General features: G+C 46.2%; 1 protein-coding gene across 8 annotated transcripts in view; it reads right to left on the minus strand.

The window, feature by feature from the left end:
• The window catches only part of TIAM1 (T-cell lymphoma invasion and metastasis 1), a 461,256-nt gene that overhangs the window by 67,987 nt on the left and 371,393 nt on the right, over positions 1–21,876 (minus strand). For all 8 annotated transcript variants that reach the window (XM_021070904.1, XM_021070903.1, XM_021070906.1 and 5 more), the window contains 3 exons: positions 16,552–16,633; positions 7,361–7,447; positions 1,257–1,484 (listed from right to left, as the gene is read on the minus strand). In XM_021070904.1, coding sequence (XP_020926563.1) covers positions 1,257–1,484; positions 7,361–7,447; positions 16,552–16,633 — 397 coding nt within the window. The remainder of the gene's footprint in view (positions 1–1,256; positions 1,485–7,360; positions 7,448–16,551; positions 16,634–21,876) is intronic.

Here is a 21,876-nt window from a genome sequence, read left to right on the forward strand (position 1 = left end):
ACCTACGCCGCAGCTTATGGCAGCTCAAGATCCTTAACCCACTGAGCAAGGTCAGGGATTGAACCTGCATCCTCATGGATACTAGTGGGGTCTTAACTCACTGAGCCACAGTGGGAACTCCCGGAAGACTTTTTTAAACCCATGTTTTAAAAAGAAAATAAATCTGAAGCCCCCACTTACGAAGTCAACCCCAGCTCTAGAACCAGCTCATGGAGATAGATAAGTGAGCTGCAGGCTGGTTGCCTGATCCTCCCACTGAACAAAAATGAGCACCTGCGTAGTAAAGTGGAGCCGATCTTTCCCAGGAAACAAGCTCAGAAGGAGAGACACAAGCAAATGAGAACCATCTAACAGGAGCAGGGGCCGCGTGTAGGATGTCTTTGCAGAGTCCTGGGGACCCAGAGGAGGGAGCTCGGCGGGGTCCCAGGAAGGCTTTCCCGGGGCGGGGAGCATTCAAGCTGCTGCTTTTAGATGAGCATAAGGTTGGCGGAGGGAAGGGAGGGGGGAGGGCCGTGTAAACAGGGAAAGTGGCAGATGGAGTAGGGCAGGGGGTCCCGCCCATGGGCTCCTGTTCAGACTCTAGGTGGGAAGAGCCCAAGAGAAAAGTAGAGCAAACCCCAGCCCTGGGCACATGTCTGCTCTGGGCATCTCACCTCGTGTCCTTCTCTTACGTGGAAGGGCGAGCAGGGCTGGTCTGTGGGATGGAGACGCAGGAGAAGGACCCAGGAGTCTCAGCATCTTAAGTGACTCCTGGCACTTCTGTGTCTCCCACCCTCCCTCTCTCTCTTTTTTTGTCTTTTCAGGGCTGCACTCGTGGCATATGGAGGTTTCCAGGCTAGGGGTCCAATCAGAGCTGTAGCCACCAGCCTACGCCAGAGCCACAGCAACACAGGATCCCAGCCACATCTGCGACCTACACCACAGCTCACGGCAACGCCGGATCGTTAACCCACTGAGCAAGGGCAGGGACCGAACCCACAACCTCATGGTTCCTAGTCGGATTCGTTAACCACTGCGCCACAACAAGAACTCCTCAACCCACTTTATTTTTCTCCCAAATGACAAACAGCCGCAGCACGACCAAGCCTCCCATGGCAGAAAAAGAGCAATTCCACCAGCACGGACGTGCCCTACCCCTTTGAAACTTCGACAGGAAGCTTGGTTATCCGTTCATCTCACTCATGCCTCTGACACCACCTGCCAGATGCGGAAAGTCCACAGAGAGGTGGGAGCTGCATGGGCAGCGCCGGCCATACCTGTGTTGCTGGTGAGAAAGGCCAGCGGGCTGTCGCTGGGGTCGGCGGGGGGACCGTCCAGCCGGTGGGGCGGCTTCTCCAGCAGCTCTGCTCCTGCCTCCAGCTCCGGGTAGGTCCTCACCAGGAGGCCCAGGGACGGCTGCGTGAGGAAATCTTTGAGCACAGATGAGTTCAGCGAGCCGGCAGCACGATTATTGATCTCGAGAATCTCGTCTCCGGCTTTCAGGCCTGCCAAGGCGAGGTGGAAAAATGTTTAATTTCACACGCACATAAAAGCAGCAGCGGCATCGAATCAGATCACAGCATCCTGGAGGCCCTGCTGCTAAAGGGCACACGGAGCTCTGGGTAGAGGTGCTGCTGCACACAGGCTACAGGTGCTCTACGGGGATCACGTGGGCTCTGGTTTTGGAAGGTTCTAGACTGGGATGTCACAGCACGCCTAGCCTGACCTGAATGCACCGACTAAACAGGGGGACTCCTTCTTGGATCTATGTGCCCTCAGCATCTGCCAGCTTCTCCTCACGAATGTTGATTCTGGCTCTCACCCTATCACTTACAGGGGGAAAAGGTGGAAATACTTCTTGATGACAGCAGTTCCTGTGTTTTGGACATGTTCATGCTACAGCAGACAGGTAGCTCATGTCACAGCAGCCAACGCCTAGTCATCTTTTCTATGGAAGCAAAACGCAAGTGTCTCCTTGGCCACCGTCACTGAAGGTCATCTGATTCCAGCCACGTTTAGAGACGACAGTTTGGAGAATCAAATGCAATCTTATGTACCTCCCACTTTTTAAAAACTACATACATCAGGGGGAGTTCCCGTTGTGGTTCAATGGGTTAAGAATCTGACTAGTATCCATGAGGACGAGGGTTTGATCCCTGGCCTCGCTCCGTGGGTTAAGGATCCAGCATTGCCACAAGCTGCAGAGTAGATGGCAGACATGGCTTGGATCCGGCATTGCTGTGACTGTGGCCGGCTGCTGCAGCTCCAATTTGACTCCAGCCCAGAAACTTCCATGTGCCGCAGGTACAGCCATAAAGAGGGAAAAAAACGACATCAGGACCTTGGGGTGAGTGGCCTTTTGAATGTCCCCAAAGGTTCTGTGACTTTTGCAAAGCATGCCAGGGCACTGTCCAAGCTTGGGACCCAGAGGAGCAGCTGTGAACCAGTCCAACCTAGGAGAACAAGACTGACCCGGGGCGGCTCCACCCAACATTAAAAGAACATTTCAGCAGTTGGAGAAAGGGAGAGGTTAGGGAAGAACATGAAAGGAAATACAGTTTCCTTTCAGCTAAGAAGAAAGGAGTCCAATTCTTATTCTCTAGATGAACATGGAAAAACAAGCTCGTGAAAGGGAGTGACTAAAGGGCAGAGACAAAGGATGAACTACTGAACTCGAAGCCATGCAGCCCCTCGGAAGTCTGCAGATCTTATCACTAATTCTGCAGAAAAATGACTCTGCAGAGAAGTTCTCATTTCCCAGCTTCACTGAGTCACACTCCTTGGCTTTCCTCAGGTTCCCAAAATACCTGGAATCAATTTTTTTATCAAAAAATACTCCAAGAAACAGAGAAGAGAAAGGAGAAGGTTTTTCTCCATGTCTGAGGCAGAATTCTGAGAAGCTAACCATCGCATTTTTTTCTTTTAGATTTTGGCTGCACACATGGCACACATGGTAAGAGACCAAACTTGTGGCACAGCAACAGCTAGGGCCACAGTTCCAGGGGAAGGGATGGAGCTCGTGCCACAGCAGCAACCAGAGCCACAGCAGTGACAGCTCCAGGTCCTTAACCTACTGAACCACCAGGGAACTCCTCACCAGTCCATTTTTGGGTGAGAGAATTTAACATCACAGCATTTGAATTGAAAATATGAAATGTCCACGTGATGTTGTTTTTTAAGTCTTCTCTGGGCTATGAGAGGAGGTAACATAAGGAGAAAGAGAAGGAAAGCGTTAAACACTAAAAACATCTACGAGTTTTGTTTTCAAGAATTTCCAGGTTTGCTTTGACTGGTTGAACAGGTGCGCAGTGGGTTGAAGGATGGCCCCTAAAAAGTTCTGTGTATGACCCACAACCTAGAAACATGCCCGTATAGGGAAACAGGGTCTTTGTAGCTGTAATTCAGTTCAGAACCTTAAAGATAAGGACACAGTGGATTCTCTGATGGGTCTTCAAGCCACTAACAAGTGTCTTTGTAAGAGACTCACAAGAGAGAGACACAGAAAAAAGACAAGGAGGTCATGAGAGACTGAGATTGGAATGAGGAAGCCATAAGCCAAAGGATGCCTCGAGCCCCCAGAGGCTGGAAGAGGCAGACAAGGATTCTTCCCTAGAGGCTCCCGAGGACCACAGCCCTGGAGACACCTAGGCTTCAGACTGTCCTCCAAAACTGGAGCAAAGTGTATCTCTATTTCCAAAGCCACCCAGTTTGTGGTCATTTGTGATGGCAACCCCAGGAAGCTAAGGCAGGGGCTACCTGAGTACGCCCTTCTCAGTAAGGGAGAGGAGGAGGTGGACGAGAAGTGTCCTGTCTGGTCCATCTGTCACCACCCCACCACATGACAAAACTCTGTGCCCGTGGGCATGTGACCCAACTCCTCCCAGCCTCAGGTTCCTGCTATGTCACAGGGTCATGCCTTCCACGCGATTCAATAAAATAATCCATGTAAAACTCATCGCATAGCACATGGCATGTTGAAGGTATTCAATAGACATTACCTCTCATTATTCATATCTGGTAGAAAGAAAAGAGGAAAATTTTTCGAAAACATTTCTGAGCCTCCTCAAAAATAATCCCCACCCGCCCACGGCAGGTGACGTAACCCATCTATGTAGAGACATAGACTACAGGGCTTTCTCAGCTAGGCTCTGTCCTATGCAGCCATCAGGATGTCACTTAGATGGCAGTAAAGAAGATGCTGGATCCCCACAGGCCCGTGATGAACAGAGATAAGTGTAAAAACAGCACATGTTGGTTCAGAAAGGCAATGCTACAAGGATAGCCAGTGGGAGCTCCATCGGAGAGCAGGGGGTGGGTGGGAGGGAGTGGAATGTGAGACTTAACTGTCAGCCCATCACAGGCCAAAGGCCCAAGGAGGCAGCTAACAATAAATGAAGTGTAGGTTCAATGAATGCAAACAAAATATTCCAATCAATTAGGCTACATGCTGCCAGACTCCCCTCGCCTGCACCACATTCTGGTCCTTTTTTTTTTTTTTTGGCTTTTTAGGACTGCTCCTGTGGCATATGGAGGTTCCCAGGGTAGGGGTCACAATGGGAGCTGTCGTTGCTGGCCCATGCCACAGCCACAGCAGCACAGGATCCAAGCGGAGTCTGTGACCTACACCACAGCTCCTGGCAATGCCAGATCCTTTAACCCACCGAGCGAGGCCAGGGGTCGAACCTGCATCCTCCTGGATGCTAAGCAGAGCTGTTAACCACCAATCCACGACAGGAACACCCCATATTCTGGTCATTTTAAGCAACACTGGTGGCTGGAGTGTGTCCAGACAGACTTGTATGCTACATGCTAACGGGTCGTTGAAGGATCTGGAAGTGTCGAATGTGGGCAAGACGTGGCAGGTGTAACAGGATGGAGGCTGTAAAGATGGAGGCGAAACAGTGAACGGAAGCTGAGGGAGAAGGATATTTTCTAATCAGAGACGCCTCTAAGGGGGCTGTATGGTCCACGGGGAGCTCTCCATCCCTGGGAGGTCTTCCCCAAGAGGCTACATTTAACAGCAAATACCCCAAATAGCTCCCCCAACCCTGCCCTCTGCAGCTCGGGTGCGGGGAGAGCGTTTGCTACCCAGGTGGACAAAGGGACCTCACGCTGGCACCTGCAGAGAACGGCACTACATGGGGCCAGGGGGTTGGAGCAGACAACCGTTTGTTACCTAACACCAGGGTTCTGGGATTCAAAGGACTAAAACAGGATGTGACTAAAAGCAGGGCGGCCTATTTCCCCACCCCCGCACCATGCCAACGGGCACCCCGGGCTGAGAGAGATAAAAATCAGCTTGAGGTTTAAAGAGGAATAAACCCTTCCACCTCTGCTCTTGGTGGAGAGACCCTGAGTGAATGCATCAAACCCTAGCCTCCAGGATGGCTCTGGCCTCAAAAACGTGGAAGGAAAATCCTCCTCCCTGAAAGGAGGCCATGGATATTATTACATGGAATTTATTTCCCGTTGGTCACACCTTTGCCATCTCTGCGCACAGCCAAGCCTGCAGGCAGCCTTTCTTCGCTGTTACAGCACAGGGCCAAGTAAGCTGCACAGGGAGCTTGCAAGCTGCAAACACCCAGAACTAAACTGCCCGGGAACATGGGAGGGGGTGAGAAAAATGGGCAGACAGTTCATCCTTTCTTCAGCTGCTCCCTTCAGAACAGACACAAGCATCACGTCCAAGCACAACTGACTGTGGCAGGTTAGACACTCACAGTCAATGGATATTATTTTGCCCCTCCCTTGATGGAAGCTAAAAATGCCATAGCAAGAAGAAGGAAATGAAGGTGGGTTTTCCACCCTGCTTAGGTGCCCGATTCGTTTACAGGAAGCATGGTGACCGGAAGAGGGTCCCCCTTGCCCCTCCAAAAGTCATATCCACCCAGAACAACAGAATGTGATCTGACGTGGAAATAGGGTCTTTGCGGATGTAAATAAGGTAGGATGAAGTCAAGCTGGGTTAGGGTGGGTCCCAAATCCAATGGCCAGTGTTCTCTTAAGAAAGCCAGGTGGGAATTCCCATCATGGCTCAGAGGAAACCAATCTGACTAGCATGCTTGAGGATGCAGGTTCGATCCCTGGCCTCACGCAGTGGGTTAAGGATCCGGCGTTGCCGTGAGCTGTGGTGTAGGTCGCAGACGTGGCTCAGATCCCACGTTGCTGTGGCTGTGATAGGGGAACCTCCATATGCCATGGGTGTGGCCCTAAAAAGACAAAAGGAAAAAAAAAAAAAAAAAAAAAAAAAAGAAAAAAAGAAAGAAGGCCAGGTAAAGACAGAGAGAGACACACAGGATGGGACGCCATGGAAAGACAAAGGCAGAAATTAGAGCAATACAGCCATAAACCAGGGATGCTGAGGGCTGCTAGAAACCAGCAGAATCTAGAAAAAACCATGGGATATTCTTCCTGCAGAGGCTCCAGAAGGAAACCACACTGCCAATACCTGGATTTCAAACCTCTGGCCTCCTGATCTGTGTGAGAATACATTTCTGGTGTTTTTAATCACTCAGATTGAGGTAATTTGTTTACTGCAGTCCTAGAAAACCAAGCTAGGAAGCAAAAGAAATCTAGGTGGAAAGCCCAGCGTAGAAAATGGATGAAGAGCTAAGGATACATAAATAGTCTCTGAGCCTCCGAAGGGCTGCAGGCAGGGTGGAGCGGAAAAGAGCTGAGTGGGGGCAGGAAGCCTGGATCCTGAACTCCCAGGTTCTCAGCTTCTACAGAGATTCCTCCCTGAGTGGCAGCAACAGAACATGAAGGAGCTCTATAAGCTCAGGTGAAGGTCAATGTCGGCTATGATCAGTGGAGACCAAAGCGTGAAGGGCTCTTCCCGGATGATGTGCTCTAGGCAGACCGCAGGGACCTCCATTCCAACCCAAACGGTAGGGAAGGACAACCACTTCCGATGAGAATGGAATTTCCCATCAGCCCCTTGGAAATGGGCCCAGGATCAGTTTTAAAATCCTAGAATGCAACATTCCTCGTGGATGGGAGTAATCTGCAAGGTCCCTGGAAGGGTTTTCAATGTGTCTTTTTCTTTTCTTTTCTTTTCTTTTGGTCTTTTTACGGCCGCAGCTGGGGCACATGGAAGTTCCCAGGCTAGGGGTCGAATCCGAGCCGCACCTGCTGGCCTCCGCCACAGCCACGGCAACACCAGATCCTTAACGCTCCATCCCTGAGCAAGGCCAGGGACCGAACCCACGTCCTCATGGATCCTAGTTAGGTTAATTACCACTGAGCCACAACAGGAACTCCCTGTGACAACATTTAAATACTCTTTATCGGTGAACCCTTTGGGGCATATCTTTCTCATCCACCAACTGGAAGAACTTGAAAGGGAACCGAAGACAGACAAGACAGACACTTAGGAACTTACCTTTCTTGGAAGCTAAACCAGTTTCCTTTACACTGTTCACATAGAGCCTTCGGATACCATCTTCTTCCACAGAAGAAAGTGAAAAGCCTAGGAAATGCAGAGACAGCAGAGTAAGGCTCAGACCTTCTGAGTGATGAACAAACAGTAGGACGTATCTGCTGTGAACTAGGTAGGTTCACTGTGTGGAGTCATAGTTTTTCCCTTGTTCATATTGTTTGATAAAGCAGAACAGTGTATTTTTAGAAGCCGTTATAAAAATCTTCTAAAAGAAGCCATTGTAAAAATTGATGTTACCAGGTACATCTACCTTCAATTCAATTCAATTCAATTCAATTCAATTCAGCTCAAATGGAGGAAAGTTATTTGGTTTTAACCTTAAATGCCACAATTTCGCTTTTTTTTTTTTTGCACAGTTCCCTCCACGGCACAAAACAGAAATGATGAGCTTATCTCATCTGGGTCACTTTGACTTTTTTCAGCAAATCTACATCCTAGGACACGTCACAACAGAACTATGTGGTGTGTGTTCACCCATGTATATTGCTATGTGGTCACTGCTGTCATTTAGTAAAATTCCGCAAAAAGAGGTAAGTTGCAACATGCTTTACACAGCCTTCTTCCTAGAGAACTCGAATGATTGCACATTGTCCTAGTGTGTGATCATGACATGATCTTACACTTGTCCAGGCTTTCACAGCTTATAACACATTCAGCAATTACTCTTGGGCTTTGCTACACCTTCAGAAAAAAAAAAAAAAAAAAAAAGGCAGACCAAGGTCCCACGGTTCTAAGTGCTTGCAATCCTATGGCTACAAGTCTTGGTCGCTTCTGTTTCTAGAGAGTCTCATGTAAAACTCTGATCAGTCAATGGAATGTCCAAACCAATATCCACGTTCTCTCAGGATAAAATACTTTGGTAGATAATCCTGAAAGAGCAAAGGAAATTAATGCAAATTGTAAAGATATGACAGAATTTCAGCTCTGGGAGAAAAATAAGGCTTAAGACAGAGGGCAAAAGGCAGAAGAACAAAGAGCGGTTAAAAAAAAAAAAAAAAAAAAAAAAAGCCAACTAACAGCAAAATGGAATAATTAAGAACAGGACTGGGGCCCAGGGCTTCACTGAGACTTGTCAGGCCGTGGCATAACGAACACATGTTTTCTTCTATCATTCACAGGACCAGGAAACAGATACCCACACGGAGGCAAAGCTGCCAACTGCCACTGCCAAATAGGGTACCATAACTCCCTCGGATAAGGAGCAATGCAGGGCCATCCCCTTGAGGGACTTTCCAAAGTCTTTTTCATTCTCTTATTTTAAATTCCTTTCTGATAGCAACTTGTAATTTTTAGATTACTCTTCAAGAAGCCCAACTCAAATAATTTTTTTTTTTTTTTTTTTTTTTTTTTTTGCATTTTAGGGCTCTATCTGTGGCATATGGAAGCTCCGGGCTAGGGATCCAACTGGAGCTGCCTCTGCCAGCCACAGCCACAGTCAAGCAGGATCCAAGTCACAAGTGTGCAACTGACACCACAGCTCAGGACAACGCCAGATCCTTAACCCAGTGAGCAAGGCCAGGGATTGAACCCAAGTCCTCACGGATACTAGTTGGGTTTGTTACTGCTGAGCCACAACTAGAACTCCAAAATAATTTTAGACACAAGCCATTTAAGTGACATTAGCCTCAATACAAGTGTATTTATCTGCATTTCAGTAGAGGTTTTACCTATCTTCTTTTATCTGTAAGAATAGATACAGAATCAAGGACTACATCAAGGGAAAGGATGGATAGATTTCCTTAAAATACAGGCATTTCCTTTCCAAACTACTACCAATTTATAAAGCGCTGAGACCAAACTTTTCAATATATATATATTTTTTTTTTTCTTTTTACCACCACACCTGTGGCACGCGGAGGTTCCAGGCTAGGGGTCAAATTGTAGCTGCAGCCAAGGCCTGTGTCACAGCCATGCCAGAACTGAGCTGCATCTGCAACCTATGCTGCAGCTCATGGATCCTTAACCCACTGAGTGAGGCCACGGATCAAACCAACACGCTCACAGAGACGACATCGGATCCTTAATTGGCTGAGCCACCGTGGGAACTCGACTACATTTTTAATGCAAATTTCAGTACTAAAAATAAAATGAGCACACTCTGGGTGTCAGGGGAAGAGCTTGCTTGATTGGAAGATGTCAGGAGAGACGATGCGTTGAAAGCCTCCTGCAAGTCACCTTCAGCCAAGGTCAGTGGAGATGGTCTAGGCATTCATTTGCTGCCTTTCTTCTTGGTCCTCCTTTTTCCTGATTGAAAGGCAATCATGGGAGTGGGGTAGGGGCTGGGAAGTCATCCAGCCTGAAGATGCCAGTGCCTGTGAAATTTGCACTGGGCAACTGGGTACCAAACGTGGATCTGAGAAACAGATTATACCTCTGTGGTAGGGAAAGAGGACTGAAAAAGAATGACAGCAATAAGCTCCTTTGGAAATCACGCATGAGGAAGCCCATGATTAACAAATGTTTCCTTTGGTTCTGCCCAGAAGTTCATACTGGAGGACAATTTAAGGGTCAGGCAAACAGGAGCGTCTCCCTATTGAGAAAGACGGCTTTCCCCACGCAGACATGCAATGTACACCGCTAAGGCTATCAAGAGTCCCAAGGAAAAAAACACAAAAATAAAAATAAATAAATAAATAAAAAGGAGTTCCCGTTGTGGCGCAGGGGTTAACGAATCTGACTAGGAACCATGATGAGGTTGCGGGTTCGGTCCCTGGCCTCGCTCAGTGGGTTAAGGATCAGGCATTGCCATGAGCTGTGGTGTAGGTTGCAGATGCGGCTCAGATCCCGCATTGCTGTGGCTCTGGCTTTGGCCGGTGGCTACAGCTCTGATTGGACCCCTAGCCTGGGAACCTCCATATGCCAAGGGAAGTGGCCCTAGAAAAGGCAAAAAGACAAAAAAAAAAAAAAAAAAAAAGTCTCAAGGAGCAGCCTCCCTTTCAAGATGCCAATAATTTGCACACTGGGGGGAAGGTGGGGATATAGCCATCTCCTAGAATAACACAGGCAAAGAAAATATTAAACACTATAGCTAGATTATTTAAGGTCACTGAAGAATACAAGGATTTCCATCAGCAAAATCAGGTTTTTTTAAAGTTGAAGTATTGGAGCTCCCGTTGCAGTGCAGCGGAAACGAATCCAACTAGTAACCATGAGTTGCAGGTTCGATCCTGGCCTTGCTCAGTTTTAAGGATCTGGCATTGTGGTGAGGTGTGGTATAGGTCAAAGACCCATCTCAGATCCTGTGTTTCTGTGGCTGTGGTGTATGCTGGCATCTGCAGCTATGATTTGACCTCTAGCCTGGGAACCTCCATATGCCACGTATGTACCCCTAAAAAGCAAAAAAAAAAAAAAAAAAAAAAAAAAGTATAACGGATATACAATGTTGCATCAGTTTCAGGTGTATAGCAGAGTGATTCTGTTTTAAGACTGGAATCCACTACAGGTATTACAAGATCCTGATATGATTTCCTGTGCTATATAGTAAATCCTTGTTGCTTATCTATTTTATGTATTAGTAGTTTGTGTCTGTTAATCCCATACTCCTAATTTACTTGTCCCTCCATCCCTCCCTCCCTTTGGTAACCAGAAGATTGTTCACTAAGTCTGAGTCTATTTCTGTTTTGCACATAGATTCACTTGTATTATTATTATTATTATTGGTCTTTTTAGGGCGGCCCTAAACTGTAGATCGTACTGTAGCTGTAAGTCATGAGTGTAGGTCACCGACGTGGCTCAGATGCCAAGTTGCTGTGGCTGTGGCGTAGGCTGGCACCTGCAGCTCTGAGTCGACCCCTAGCCTGCCAACTTCCCTGTGTTGTGGGTGCGGGTCTCCCCTGCCAAAAAAATTTTTAAAAAAGATAGATAAATAAATAAATAAATAAGCCTTCCTCCAAAAGCATCTAGTCCTGTAAAAAGGAAAACTTGCTTTCTTAAAATACGAGAAGAAAATCTGATTCAATAGGAATTATGAAAAAGAAAAAGAAAAAAAAAAAAAGGAAAGGAAAGGAAGGAAGGACGAACCCAGTTCCTGACAAACAAATGTTAATACAGCCCAAAATGACTTGCCAGTAGGGGCCCCAGGGAGTCATTCAATATTAACCCAATACACCCACCCCTTCAGAAGGCTTAGCGTTATGAAGACCAGCCGGCACCATGAGTGGCCTAAGATCTTGGAAGTGAAGGAAGTGAGTAAAACAGAGTGAAGAAACCAAGCGGCAACTCCTGCGTTGAATACCCAGAAGACCCCTCCTACTGAAATTCATGACCAGAGAAAAATCATGACAACCTCACAAACAGAACAGAAGTACTCAGAACCAGAGTCCAGGACACAGCAAAACTGAGAAAGTAAGAAAAGCAGACACCTCTGCCATAGAGGGGACCCAAGACCAAGAATGCAACAGTCTAAGAAGTCCCCAGAGGAAAAGGCACACTCAGTTGCTGAAATGACACATACTTTCCCTTCAAGGCAGCCTAGGGGATCATGCTTATGAGTCAATTACAAAATTATCCGAACTCATTTCAACAACAAGGTCTGAGACAGTCCTGAGGGCTGAGGCGGAGGGAGGAGCAAGAGAGAAATTAGGCAAGTGTGAAATCTTTCCATTCATTTAGTCAGTGGGATTATTAAGTCATCGTTTCCTCCTACACGATTCTATAAAAGGCAGTGTTTGGTTTGCAGTTAGGTTTTTTGTTTGTTTTTTTGCTATGGGTTGATGGATGTGTGCTGGTCATTTTACAGACCCTGGACTTGATTGTACCACAGAAAGCTGTGCTTAGGTGCTAATGTCAGAGAGAGATGGGCTGCATTTAAAATCCTTGGTAGCTGTTGAGGTCAGAGGCAAGACTCTCTTAGGACCGGGAGACTCGGTCAATATGCTGTGGGAACACGTCCTTACAGCAGGAACTAGGCCCTGAGAATAAATGGATTAGCTGAAGGTATCAGCCTTGGAGAGCAGCGTTCCAAGGTGAAGTCTGGAAATTACTAGACGGGTTGTACCGGGCAGCAATCTAAGGATAGACGTCCAGCCTCAGCCTTGAGAACCTCATTACCTGACATCATCACAATCTCTGAGCATGGGATTCTGTGGCTGACAACAGCTGGGGTGGTCCAGGACAACTGGAAATGAACACACCTCCCCCCAACAAAGCCCTGCTTCTTCATGTCAGGTCATGGAAGAAGCACCACTGACAATACTTATGGGTGGGTGCCTGATACCCTGGTACCCCTTCAGTGTGGAAACCTAAGTGGGGTCTATGAGCCTCTCAGTCACTCCCATAAAAAAGAATAAAAACTGGAGTTCCCGTCGTGGCATAGTGGTTAATGAATCTGACTAAGAACCATGAGGTGGCAGGTTCGATCCCTGCCCTTGCTCAGTGGGTTAAGGATCTGGCGTTTCCGTGAGCTGTGGTGTAGGTCGCAGATGCGGCTCAGATCCTGCGTTGCTGTGGCTGTGGTATAGGCCGGTGGCTACAGCTCCGATTAGACCCCTAGCCTGGGAACCTCCATATGCCACAGGAAGCGGCCCTAGAAAAGGCAAAAAAAAAAAAGTATAAAAAGTATGGCAGGATTATGCCTCGTTTCTATTTCTGAGTCCTCAAATCAATCAATCTTAGGATTTGAGTCCAAGAGCTTTGAAATTCAGCCCCCTCTTGCCTCTTGCTACAGTTGACCCTTACTCAAGAGATAGAAAGTAAACCAAAGAAAAAAAGAGTCCCCACTGTGGTGCATTTCAGTTTTTATTTGTAGCACCGCAACTCACTACTGCTTTAATTATTGACGTCACACTTCTGCTGCGTATGAAGCCTTTTAGACACATTCATCCCTCATCCCTCGCCATCAAAAACATCCTCTGGCTTTATGATGTCTTTAGTTTTTTTGTTTGGTTGGTTTTTTTCATTTTTTGTTTTTTAGTGCCGCACTCTTGGTATATATGGAGGTTTCAAGGCTAGGGAAGGGGTTGAATCAGAGCTGTAGCTGCTGGCCTACACCACAGCCACAGCAACACGGGATCCGAGCCAGGTCTGTGACCTACACCACAGCTCACGGCAATGCCAGATCCTTAACCCACTGAGAGAGGCCAAGGATTGAACCTGCGTCCTCATGGATGCTGGTCAGATTCATTTTTCGCCAAGCCAGGACAGGAACTCCTGGAGTCTTTAGTTTTAAAGTCAAGAGGTAAACAGTGCGGAGTTCCCGTTGTGGCTCAGCAGGTTAAGAACCCAACACAGTATCCATGAGAAGAATATGGGCCCCGTCTTTGGCCTCACTCAGGAAGTTAAGGATCCAGCGTTGCTGTGAGTTGTAGCGCAGGTTGCAGATGTGGCTCAGATCCAGCATTGCTGCGGGTGTGGCCAGCAGTTGCAGCTCCAATTTGACCCATAGCCTGGGAACATTCATATGCTGTAGGTGTAGCTGTTAAAAAAAAAAAAAAGGAAACGTTTCCCTCATGAGACAGAAGCTGCAGATGTTCCCCGCTGAAATCTTTAAAACAAGAAAGAAAAAAAGAAAAAAACAAAAGAAAGAAAGAAACAGTGTGAAGGTGTAATGCCAGTGGCCCGGGGTTCAAAAGGAGGGTCTCTTCATTGGGCCAGCACCCTCCAGTGAGGGTTCTGAGAGGCAGGCTGGTTGCCTGTGGCAGAGCCCTGCAGAAGAAATCAAAGATGCTGCTCCCCAGGCAAGGGGTTTGAAGAGGTGCAAATGCTAAAAAGCCTAGTCAGTTCATTCCGAAAGAAACGGGAGAATGGATAATCATGAGGTCCTGCCACAGGGCACGGGGAGCTATAGCCAGTCTCTTGGGATAGAGCATGATGGAAGATAATATGAGAAAAAGAATGTATATACATATAGAGATGTTTGACTGGGTCACTTTTGCTGTACAGCAGAAATTGGTACAACACTGTCAATCAACTATAATGGTTTTAAAAAAAGAAAAGGCAAGTGAAGGAGTTCCCGTCGTGGCGCAGTGGTCAACGAATCCGACTAGGAACCATGAGGTGGCGGGTTCGATACCTGGCCTTGCTCAGTGGGTTAAGGATCCAGCATTGCCGTGAGCTGTGGTGTAGGTCGCAGACACAGCTCGGATCCCACGTTGTTGTGGCTGTGGTGTAGGCCATTGCTGTGGCTGTGGTGTAGGCTGGCGGCTACAGCTCCGATTAGACCCCTAGCCTGGGAACCTCCATATGCCAAGGGAAGCGGCCCTAGAAAAGGCAAAAAGACAAAAAAAAAAAAAAAAAAAAAAAAAAAAAAAGGCAAGTGAGCATTCATAGTGGCTTTTATATCCTTTCACCGAGTTTTCTAGTTCGCCTTCTTTCCAGCACACAGTAGGACTACACCTCACATATCTTTGCTCTCCTATCCCCTGTGACTTGCTTTGATGAGCAAACTGGAAATGAGCCAGTGCCTGATTCAACATCTTCCCTCTCTGCCCTCTGCCAAGAGGCAGACAATGTCCCAGGTGGCAGCGGCTGCAGGCCTGGGTCCTCGAGTGAGGACCACATACAGAAAAGGTCCCAGAGGACATCTGGTGACTAGGAGAAAGCATCACACTCTTGGGAGCCACTGAGCTTTGCTGACTGTCAGTGCCTCAGTTAACTTCGTCATTCCTGACCCATCGAGCTCCGATAAAATATGCGTTTCCCTATATACCTTACCTGAGCACCAACTCTAATGCCATCCAAGTCAGAAAGGGTCACGCCAAGAAGGCCAGCCTTCAATATATGGAAAGGATTACACATTTAACTACACCAGAATGCAGACAATGGGGTGGGAAAGCCTTCACAAAGCCAGCCTGACTGCTATTCTTTGAAAGGCCCACTGACAAGTTGGGCTCCTGGCTGGCATCTGAGAACTCAGATTTTGGGAGGGTTCCCAACACCCTGATGTAGCTCATTGTGTCTAGAATTAGTGCCAACCACACAGTCTATGTAGAACACCTGCTCCCTCCGGGGGCTCGGGAGTTTGGGTACATGCTAGGCAGGGGGTGCCTACGTGACCAGCCTCCCAACAAAAACCCTGGGCACTGAATCCCTCACAAACGTCTACTGCACAATAGTTCACACATTGTCCCGGCTTGTTGCTGGGGAATGAGGGACGTCCTGTGTGATGGGGGAGGCCTTTTGGAAGCTTGAACTTGGTTTTCTTGGACTTCACCCCATGTGCCTCTCCCTTTAACTGAGGCTGTTTGGTATAGTTCTGCTGTCATAAATCATGGTCACAGATATGACCATAAGCTTTGTCCAGGGGGTCCTCTTAGTGAATCAGAGAACCTAGGGATGATCTTGGGGACCCCCAACTCACACCAAAATCTGTTCCATTAGCATCATTTGTGAGGGAAAGGAGAATAATATATATCTGGGGGGGGGAGGATAATTTCTTCATTACACTGTGAGATAAAGTATTCTACTCCTGATACATCCATTTTTTCTTTTCTTTTCAATTTTTTGTGGCCACACCCCGAGCATATGGAAGCTCTTGGGCCAGGGATTGAATCTGAGCCTCGTCTGTCATAGCACTGGATCCTCGAACCCACTGCGCTGGGCCAGGGAATGAACCCACACCTCTGCAGGGACCGGAACTGCTGCAGTCAGATTGTAAACGCGCTGCGCCACAGCAGGAACTTCCTTTTTTTTTTTTTTTTTTTTGCTTTATAGGGTCACATGTGTGGCATGTGGAAGTTTCCAGGCTAGGGGTCAAATCAGAGCTATAGCTGCCAGCCTACACCACAGGCATAGTAACACCAGATCCAAGCTGCATCTGTGACTTACACCACAGCTCACAGCAATGCTGGATCCTTAACCCACTGAGCGAGGCCAGGGATCGAACCTGCATCCTCATGGATACTACTTTGGCTCATTACCGCTGAGCCACAACAGGACCTTCCTTCCTTTTCTTTTTTACGACAGTAGAACACCAATGATTAAAGGTGCAAAATTTAAAGCTAAAGTCTTCATCACAGCCAGGGTAAATATTTCTTTTTTCCCCTAGTTTGGCTGCTCTGCTAGAGCACAGAAGCCAGATGGGCTATCTGTTTTAAACAGCCCCCAAAGGCGCTTTATTGAATTGTAAATAAGTGCATGTTTACACAGAAATTGTTTTCACATGAAGAACACGAAAGATCAAAGACAAATAAACATACCGTAATTATCACCGGCCGCATCTGACTTCTCAATCTGGATGTTCTGAGTGACTTTTGGACAAATTTCAATTTCTTTGTACAGCTGAAAATGACAAAGAGAAGTCTAATTAGGACTTCATTATAAATAACTTACTAGGAAGAGTCACCAGTTTGTAAATCTGGTTTGTTTGGTTTTTTTTGACAACAGATACTTGAAATCAAATTCTCATCACATTCTCATATTTCCTCAACTGACTCCTTTAAGACTCAAAATGGACACTTATAACAGATATTTGCAAATTTAGTTATAGTTCCAGCTTCTGAATAAGTCCTTGACCTCACTCTGTATGTCCTTCCCCACCCTATATCTATCATAGACCTGAAAAATAATGCTAAAATAATAAAAAAAATGTCCAACACTGGGGAAAAAATTATTAACACCAGAAAGAGGTTATTAAGCTCTTCATATTGGAGCCATAGAAATAGAAGTCTTCGTGTTGCCATTCTCTTCTGTTCATATACCATTTCTGCTCAAAAAGTCCACAGTCATACAAATACACAGAGAAAAATTACGGCATTGAAACGGACAACAAATTAGACAAATGGCAATCTTCTCTTGTAGCCACTGGATTCTACCAAATTACCAAGAAAACTTTAAGTATACAAATCAACAATTCCCGAAACTCAAGAAAACATGGAAAAGAAACTGGTAGTTCATGAAGAAACTTTATTTCAGTTCATTTAATTGAATTGATATTTCATGTTTAGACGCCTGGACCTAGAACCACCATGGACCATAACTTATCTTCATAAATTTTTAACGCTGAGTCTTTGCCCATAACACTCCCTTGAAGAGAGAGATGTCACCTCCATTTTACAAATGAAGAGAAAAAGGCCGCAAAGAAAGTACTTTCCTAAGGTCAAAATCGAACCAGGCCAGAGCTGGGATTTAAACCCAGGTCTCACGGGCTCCAGCACTGAAGCTTTCCCCCCTGCACCATGATGCCTTCCAGACAAAGTCCTGGTGAGACTTAGGGGTACCACAGTAAAGGGTACCAAGCCTTACTTCTTAGCTAAGCCAGAGGCCATCTCCTACCTTTACGACAGAAATTCCAAAACCAATGGGTCCAAGGCGCATATGGAATTTAAAAACTGCCACTTAATTTCAAAATGAAAATCTATTTTGAGCCAAAGTCACTAACAGAAAGCTGTCCTTGAGCACGCAAGAGCAGTCTCACTGATTATTTAAAAGTGCCCCCATCTCCCGGAGTTCCCATCATGGCTCAGTGGTGAACGAACCCAACTAGTATCCATGAGAATGTGGGTTCGATCCCTGGCCTTGCTCAGTGGGTTAAGGATCCGGCGTTGCCGTGAGCTGTGGTGTAGGTCACAGATGAGGCTCAGATTTGGCATTGTTGTGGCTCTGGCGTAGGCTGGCAGCTATGGCTCCGATTGGACCCCTAGCCTGGGAACTTCCATATGCCGTGAGTGCGGCCCTAAAAAGACAAAAGACATAAATAAAATAAAATAAAATAAAATGTGCCCCCATCTCCAATCACAGTCATTTATCCAGAAATCATTTTATTTAGGCAAGTAAAAAAAAAAAAGGCAGGTTTCCTTCTCTTCACTTTCTGAGGGCACTTGACAGGTAGGAGATGTGAGCGTAATGCTTAGGGATTCAGGAGTTTGGCAGACAGGCTCCTGTAATAGAAAGCCAAGGGGCAGGGGGGCAGATGGGCCCGAACGTTGACCCTACAGCTGGGTCCTCTAAACACCCTAATTTAATGCAACTTCCACCAAATGCAATGTGTTGAGGGCATAACTTAATGCGGTTTTCTTTCAAAACTTCAGAAAAATTTTCATACAAATACATCCTAAAATTAGAAGAAATCAGTTCTAATATCTACTTTTAGTTCAGCAAATACAGTCACAAACATTATATATACCAAATACAATACACTGTATGATATATTCTGTAATGTCGTGGAATGTTCAATAAAATGTTATGACGTATTAATTTCAACTTGAAGCTTAAGTTTTAGTTTGTCAAGTTTCCTTGAAGTCCAAACTCTCCCTCTAGGTGGCAGTATATCATCACTTGTTTTCATCATCTCCAGAAAGAATCCAATGGTTTTCCACAGAGGCAGTGGGAATTAAGCTTTGTAAGTAATCTTTCCTAGTCTTTCACCACTACTACCTCCTACTCTTCTTTGTAATTGGTGTGAAAGTCCTTGTGTTTTTACCAACCTCAGACAATAACTCGGTATAATATAGGCAGGAGCTTGAGGTCGGTTGGACTAAAATTGGGTTTGCTAAAAAGCTCTACTAAAACATGTAAAATTTCAAAAAGGATCAGCCCTTTAAAGTACAGTTTTGATGCAGTCACAATATCTGAAACCAGAAAATTGGAAATTTCGCAGTTTTAAACATCTTTAGCAAAGACATATCACACACATTCCCTTTATTTTATTAAATCAGCGATGTTACATGTTTTCTCTCTTTTCAAAAACCTGATTAAAGCCCGTTAGACATTAAGAAACAATCTGGGAGTTCCCGTCGTGGCACAGTGGTTAAAGAATCCAACTAGGAACCATGAGGTTGCGGGTTCGGTCCCTGCCCTTGCTCAGTGGGTTAAAGATCCGGCATTGCCATGAGCTGTGGTGTAGGTTGCAGACGCATCTTGGATCCCGCGTTGCTGTGGCTCTGATGTAGGCAGGTGGCTACATCTCCGATTGGACCCCTAGCCTGGGAACCTCCATATGCTGCGGGAGCGGCCCAAAAAATGGCAAAAAAGACAAAAAAGACAAAAAAAAAAAAGAAAAGAAAAGAAACAATCTGATTACCCCTGTACTTGAGCTATAAAATCCCCTTCCTCTTTTCCTATGTCTCCTCTGGGTGCCTGGTCCAGGCTGCCACCACCCATTGCCTGAACTTAAGCTCATCAGCCTCCTGCCTGCCCAAAGGCCCCAAGGGTTGCTGGCCACACATCAGCCGCAGTGAGTCTATCAGGACAGGAGGCAAAAACTGTCCTTCCTCTCTTGGGATTTTCCTTCTCCCTTGGGCCCTTCAAGGCCTGTCCTGCTCTGCTTCTCCCTCCCCTCCTGCATCTGCTACCCCCGCCCCAAACAGCCCCCTGCTTACCCTCCCCACTGATCCTGCTCATTCTCCAGTAAACCACTTCCACAGCGCCTCCCTCCCCCTGGCGGGGCCTTCCTCGGCTCTGTTCCTCAACCCAGAACACTTTCCTCCAAAATACCTCTATGACTCACTCTCTCACCTCACTCACCACCTGTTCAAACATCACATCTAAAGGAGCAGCGTGATGGCTTTCAGATGCCTATCTTTCTCTACCCGTTTGTCCTAACTTTTTCCTTCCAAAACCCTCGCACCCCCTGGAAAAGGATACATTTACTTGCCTTTAATAAAAATATTTACGTGTTATTATATCTGTCTCCATATACTTGAATGTATTTTCCATAAAGAGTAGAGATTTTTCTATGTATCTCAGTGCCCAGAACAGCTAGAATGGTGCCAGACACGTAATAACTACTAAATAAATATTTGCTGGATGGGAGTTCCCATCGTGATGCAGCGGAAACCAGTCCGACTAGGAACCATGAGGTTGTGGGTTCGATCCCTGGCCTCACTCAGTGAGTTAAGGATCTGGCATTGCTGTGAGCTGTGGTGTAGGCGGCAGATGTGGCTCAGATCTGGAGTTGCTGTGGCTGTGGTATAGGCCGGCAGCTATGGCTCTGATTAGACCCCCAGCCTGGGAACCTCCATATACCGTGGGGGCAGCCCTAAAAAGAAAAAAAAAAAAAGAAAGAAAAAAAAATTTGCTGGGTGAATAAACCAGTTAAACAGTTATTTCTGCAAACTATTTATTCCCACCTGTTACTTTAAGAAAAAAAAATTTTTACGTTGGGTTTTTATAAAACCCAGTGCCTCCATGTTTATTATCATCACATGGACTGGACCCAATAGCCAACGAATCATGAAAAAGTAGCCACACTTATTTTAAAATATACACTTATGTTTATATAAAAACATAATAAGCAAAGCAGATAAGTAGAAGATTAACTTTGCTAATTCATGGTCACTCATAAGCAAAAGAATCCTTGGCTGGAGTTCCCATCGTGGCGCAGTGATTAATGAATCCGACTAGGAACCATGAGGTTGCGGGTTCGGTCCCTGCCCTTGCTCAGTGGGTTAAGGGTCTGGCGTTGCCGTGAGCTGTGGGTTGCAGCCGCGGCTCGGATCCCAAGTTGCTATGGCTCTGACGTAGGCCGGTGGCTACAGCTCCGATTGGACCCCTAGCCTGGGAACCTCCATATGCCGTGGGAGAGGCCCTAGAAATGGCAAAAGGACAAAAAAAAAAAAAAAAAAAAAAAAATCCTTGGCTCCACCATATAAACACATCAGATCCCCCCAAAAGATCCTTAAAATATAGTACACACTATTGCTAATAACTATTGACTTTCTTACTCAAGAATATGTGCCAAAACAACAGCAGAGAATAAACTGTTTGGGGCCAGTATCTATGAAGGAGTCATTTCTTCAAGGTCAGGATTTCAAACATCCACGTGCTTCCCTAGTCCATTCAAAATAAAATGCAGGCCAGCCATGGACACCAATTAGCTGTGAGTGGTCTGTTCAGTAAGGGACAATAAATCAAATATCTGTACAAATCTCAGAAAGCATCCAGGAACACTGTGTGTTCAGAAAGGTCCCGCCTGGGAATGACATTTCATCCAGCTTGATGGCCGAAACCAAAGATGGGGCGCCATGGGTGTACACCCAGCTTCCAAGAGGTCTGTGAACCGGGCTGGTGAAAACACCTGACATTTTCACATTTGCTCACTTGTAATTGAAACTTAGCATTTTCTTCCATTATAAATGAATGGAGGCAACCAATAGAGCAAGATGAGCAGTGCCCGTGACCTCACAGAAATCACAGTTACTGTCACAACACATTCTAGTTGCTGCCAACGTCGCAAAGTATTCCTTCTGCTACTTCATATGCTATTACTTATCACTACTTCAAAACAGCAGCAAGTATTAGACCTACCCATGGGTCTTTTTATTTAATGAGCTAATAAGTAAGCACATATATTATCTATAATTTAAGAAGGTTTTTTCCTATACCCACAGCATGCGGAAGTTCCCTGGCCAGGGATTGAACCCATGCTACAGCAGTGACCCAAGCCACTGCAGTGACAACCCTGGATCCTTTACCCGTTGCATCACAGGAAAACTCCTATAATTTAAGAATTTAAAAATCAAGGTATAATTGGTTTACAGTGTTGTACCAATTTCTGCTGTACAGCAAAGTGACCAGTCATATAT

This window comes from Sus scrofa, chromosome 13 (genome assembly GCF_000003025.6).
Source record: "Sus scrofa isolate TJ Tabasco breed Duroc chromosome 13, Sscrofa11.1, whole genome shotgun sequence".
Classification (NCBI taxonomy): Eukaryota; Metazoa; Chordata; class Mammalia; order Artiodactyla; family Suidae; genus Sus; species Sus scrofa.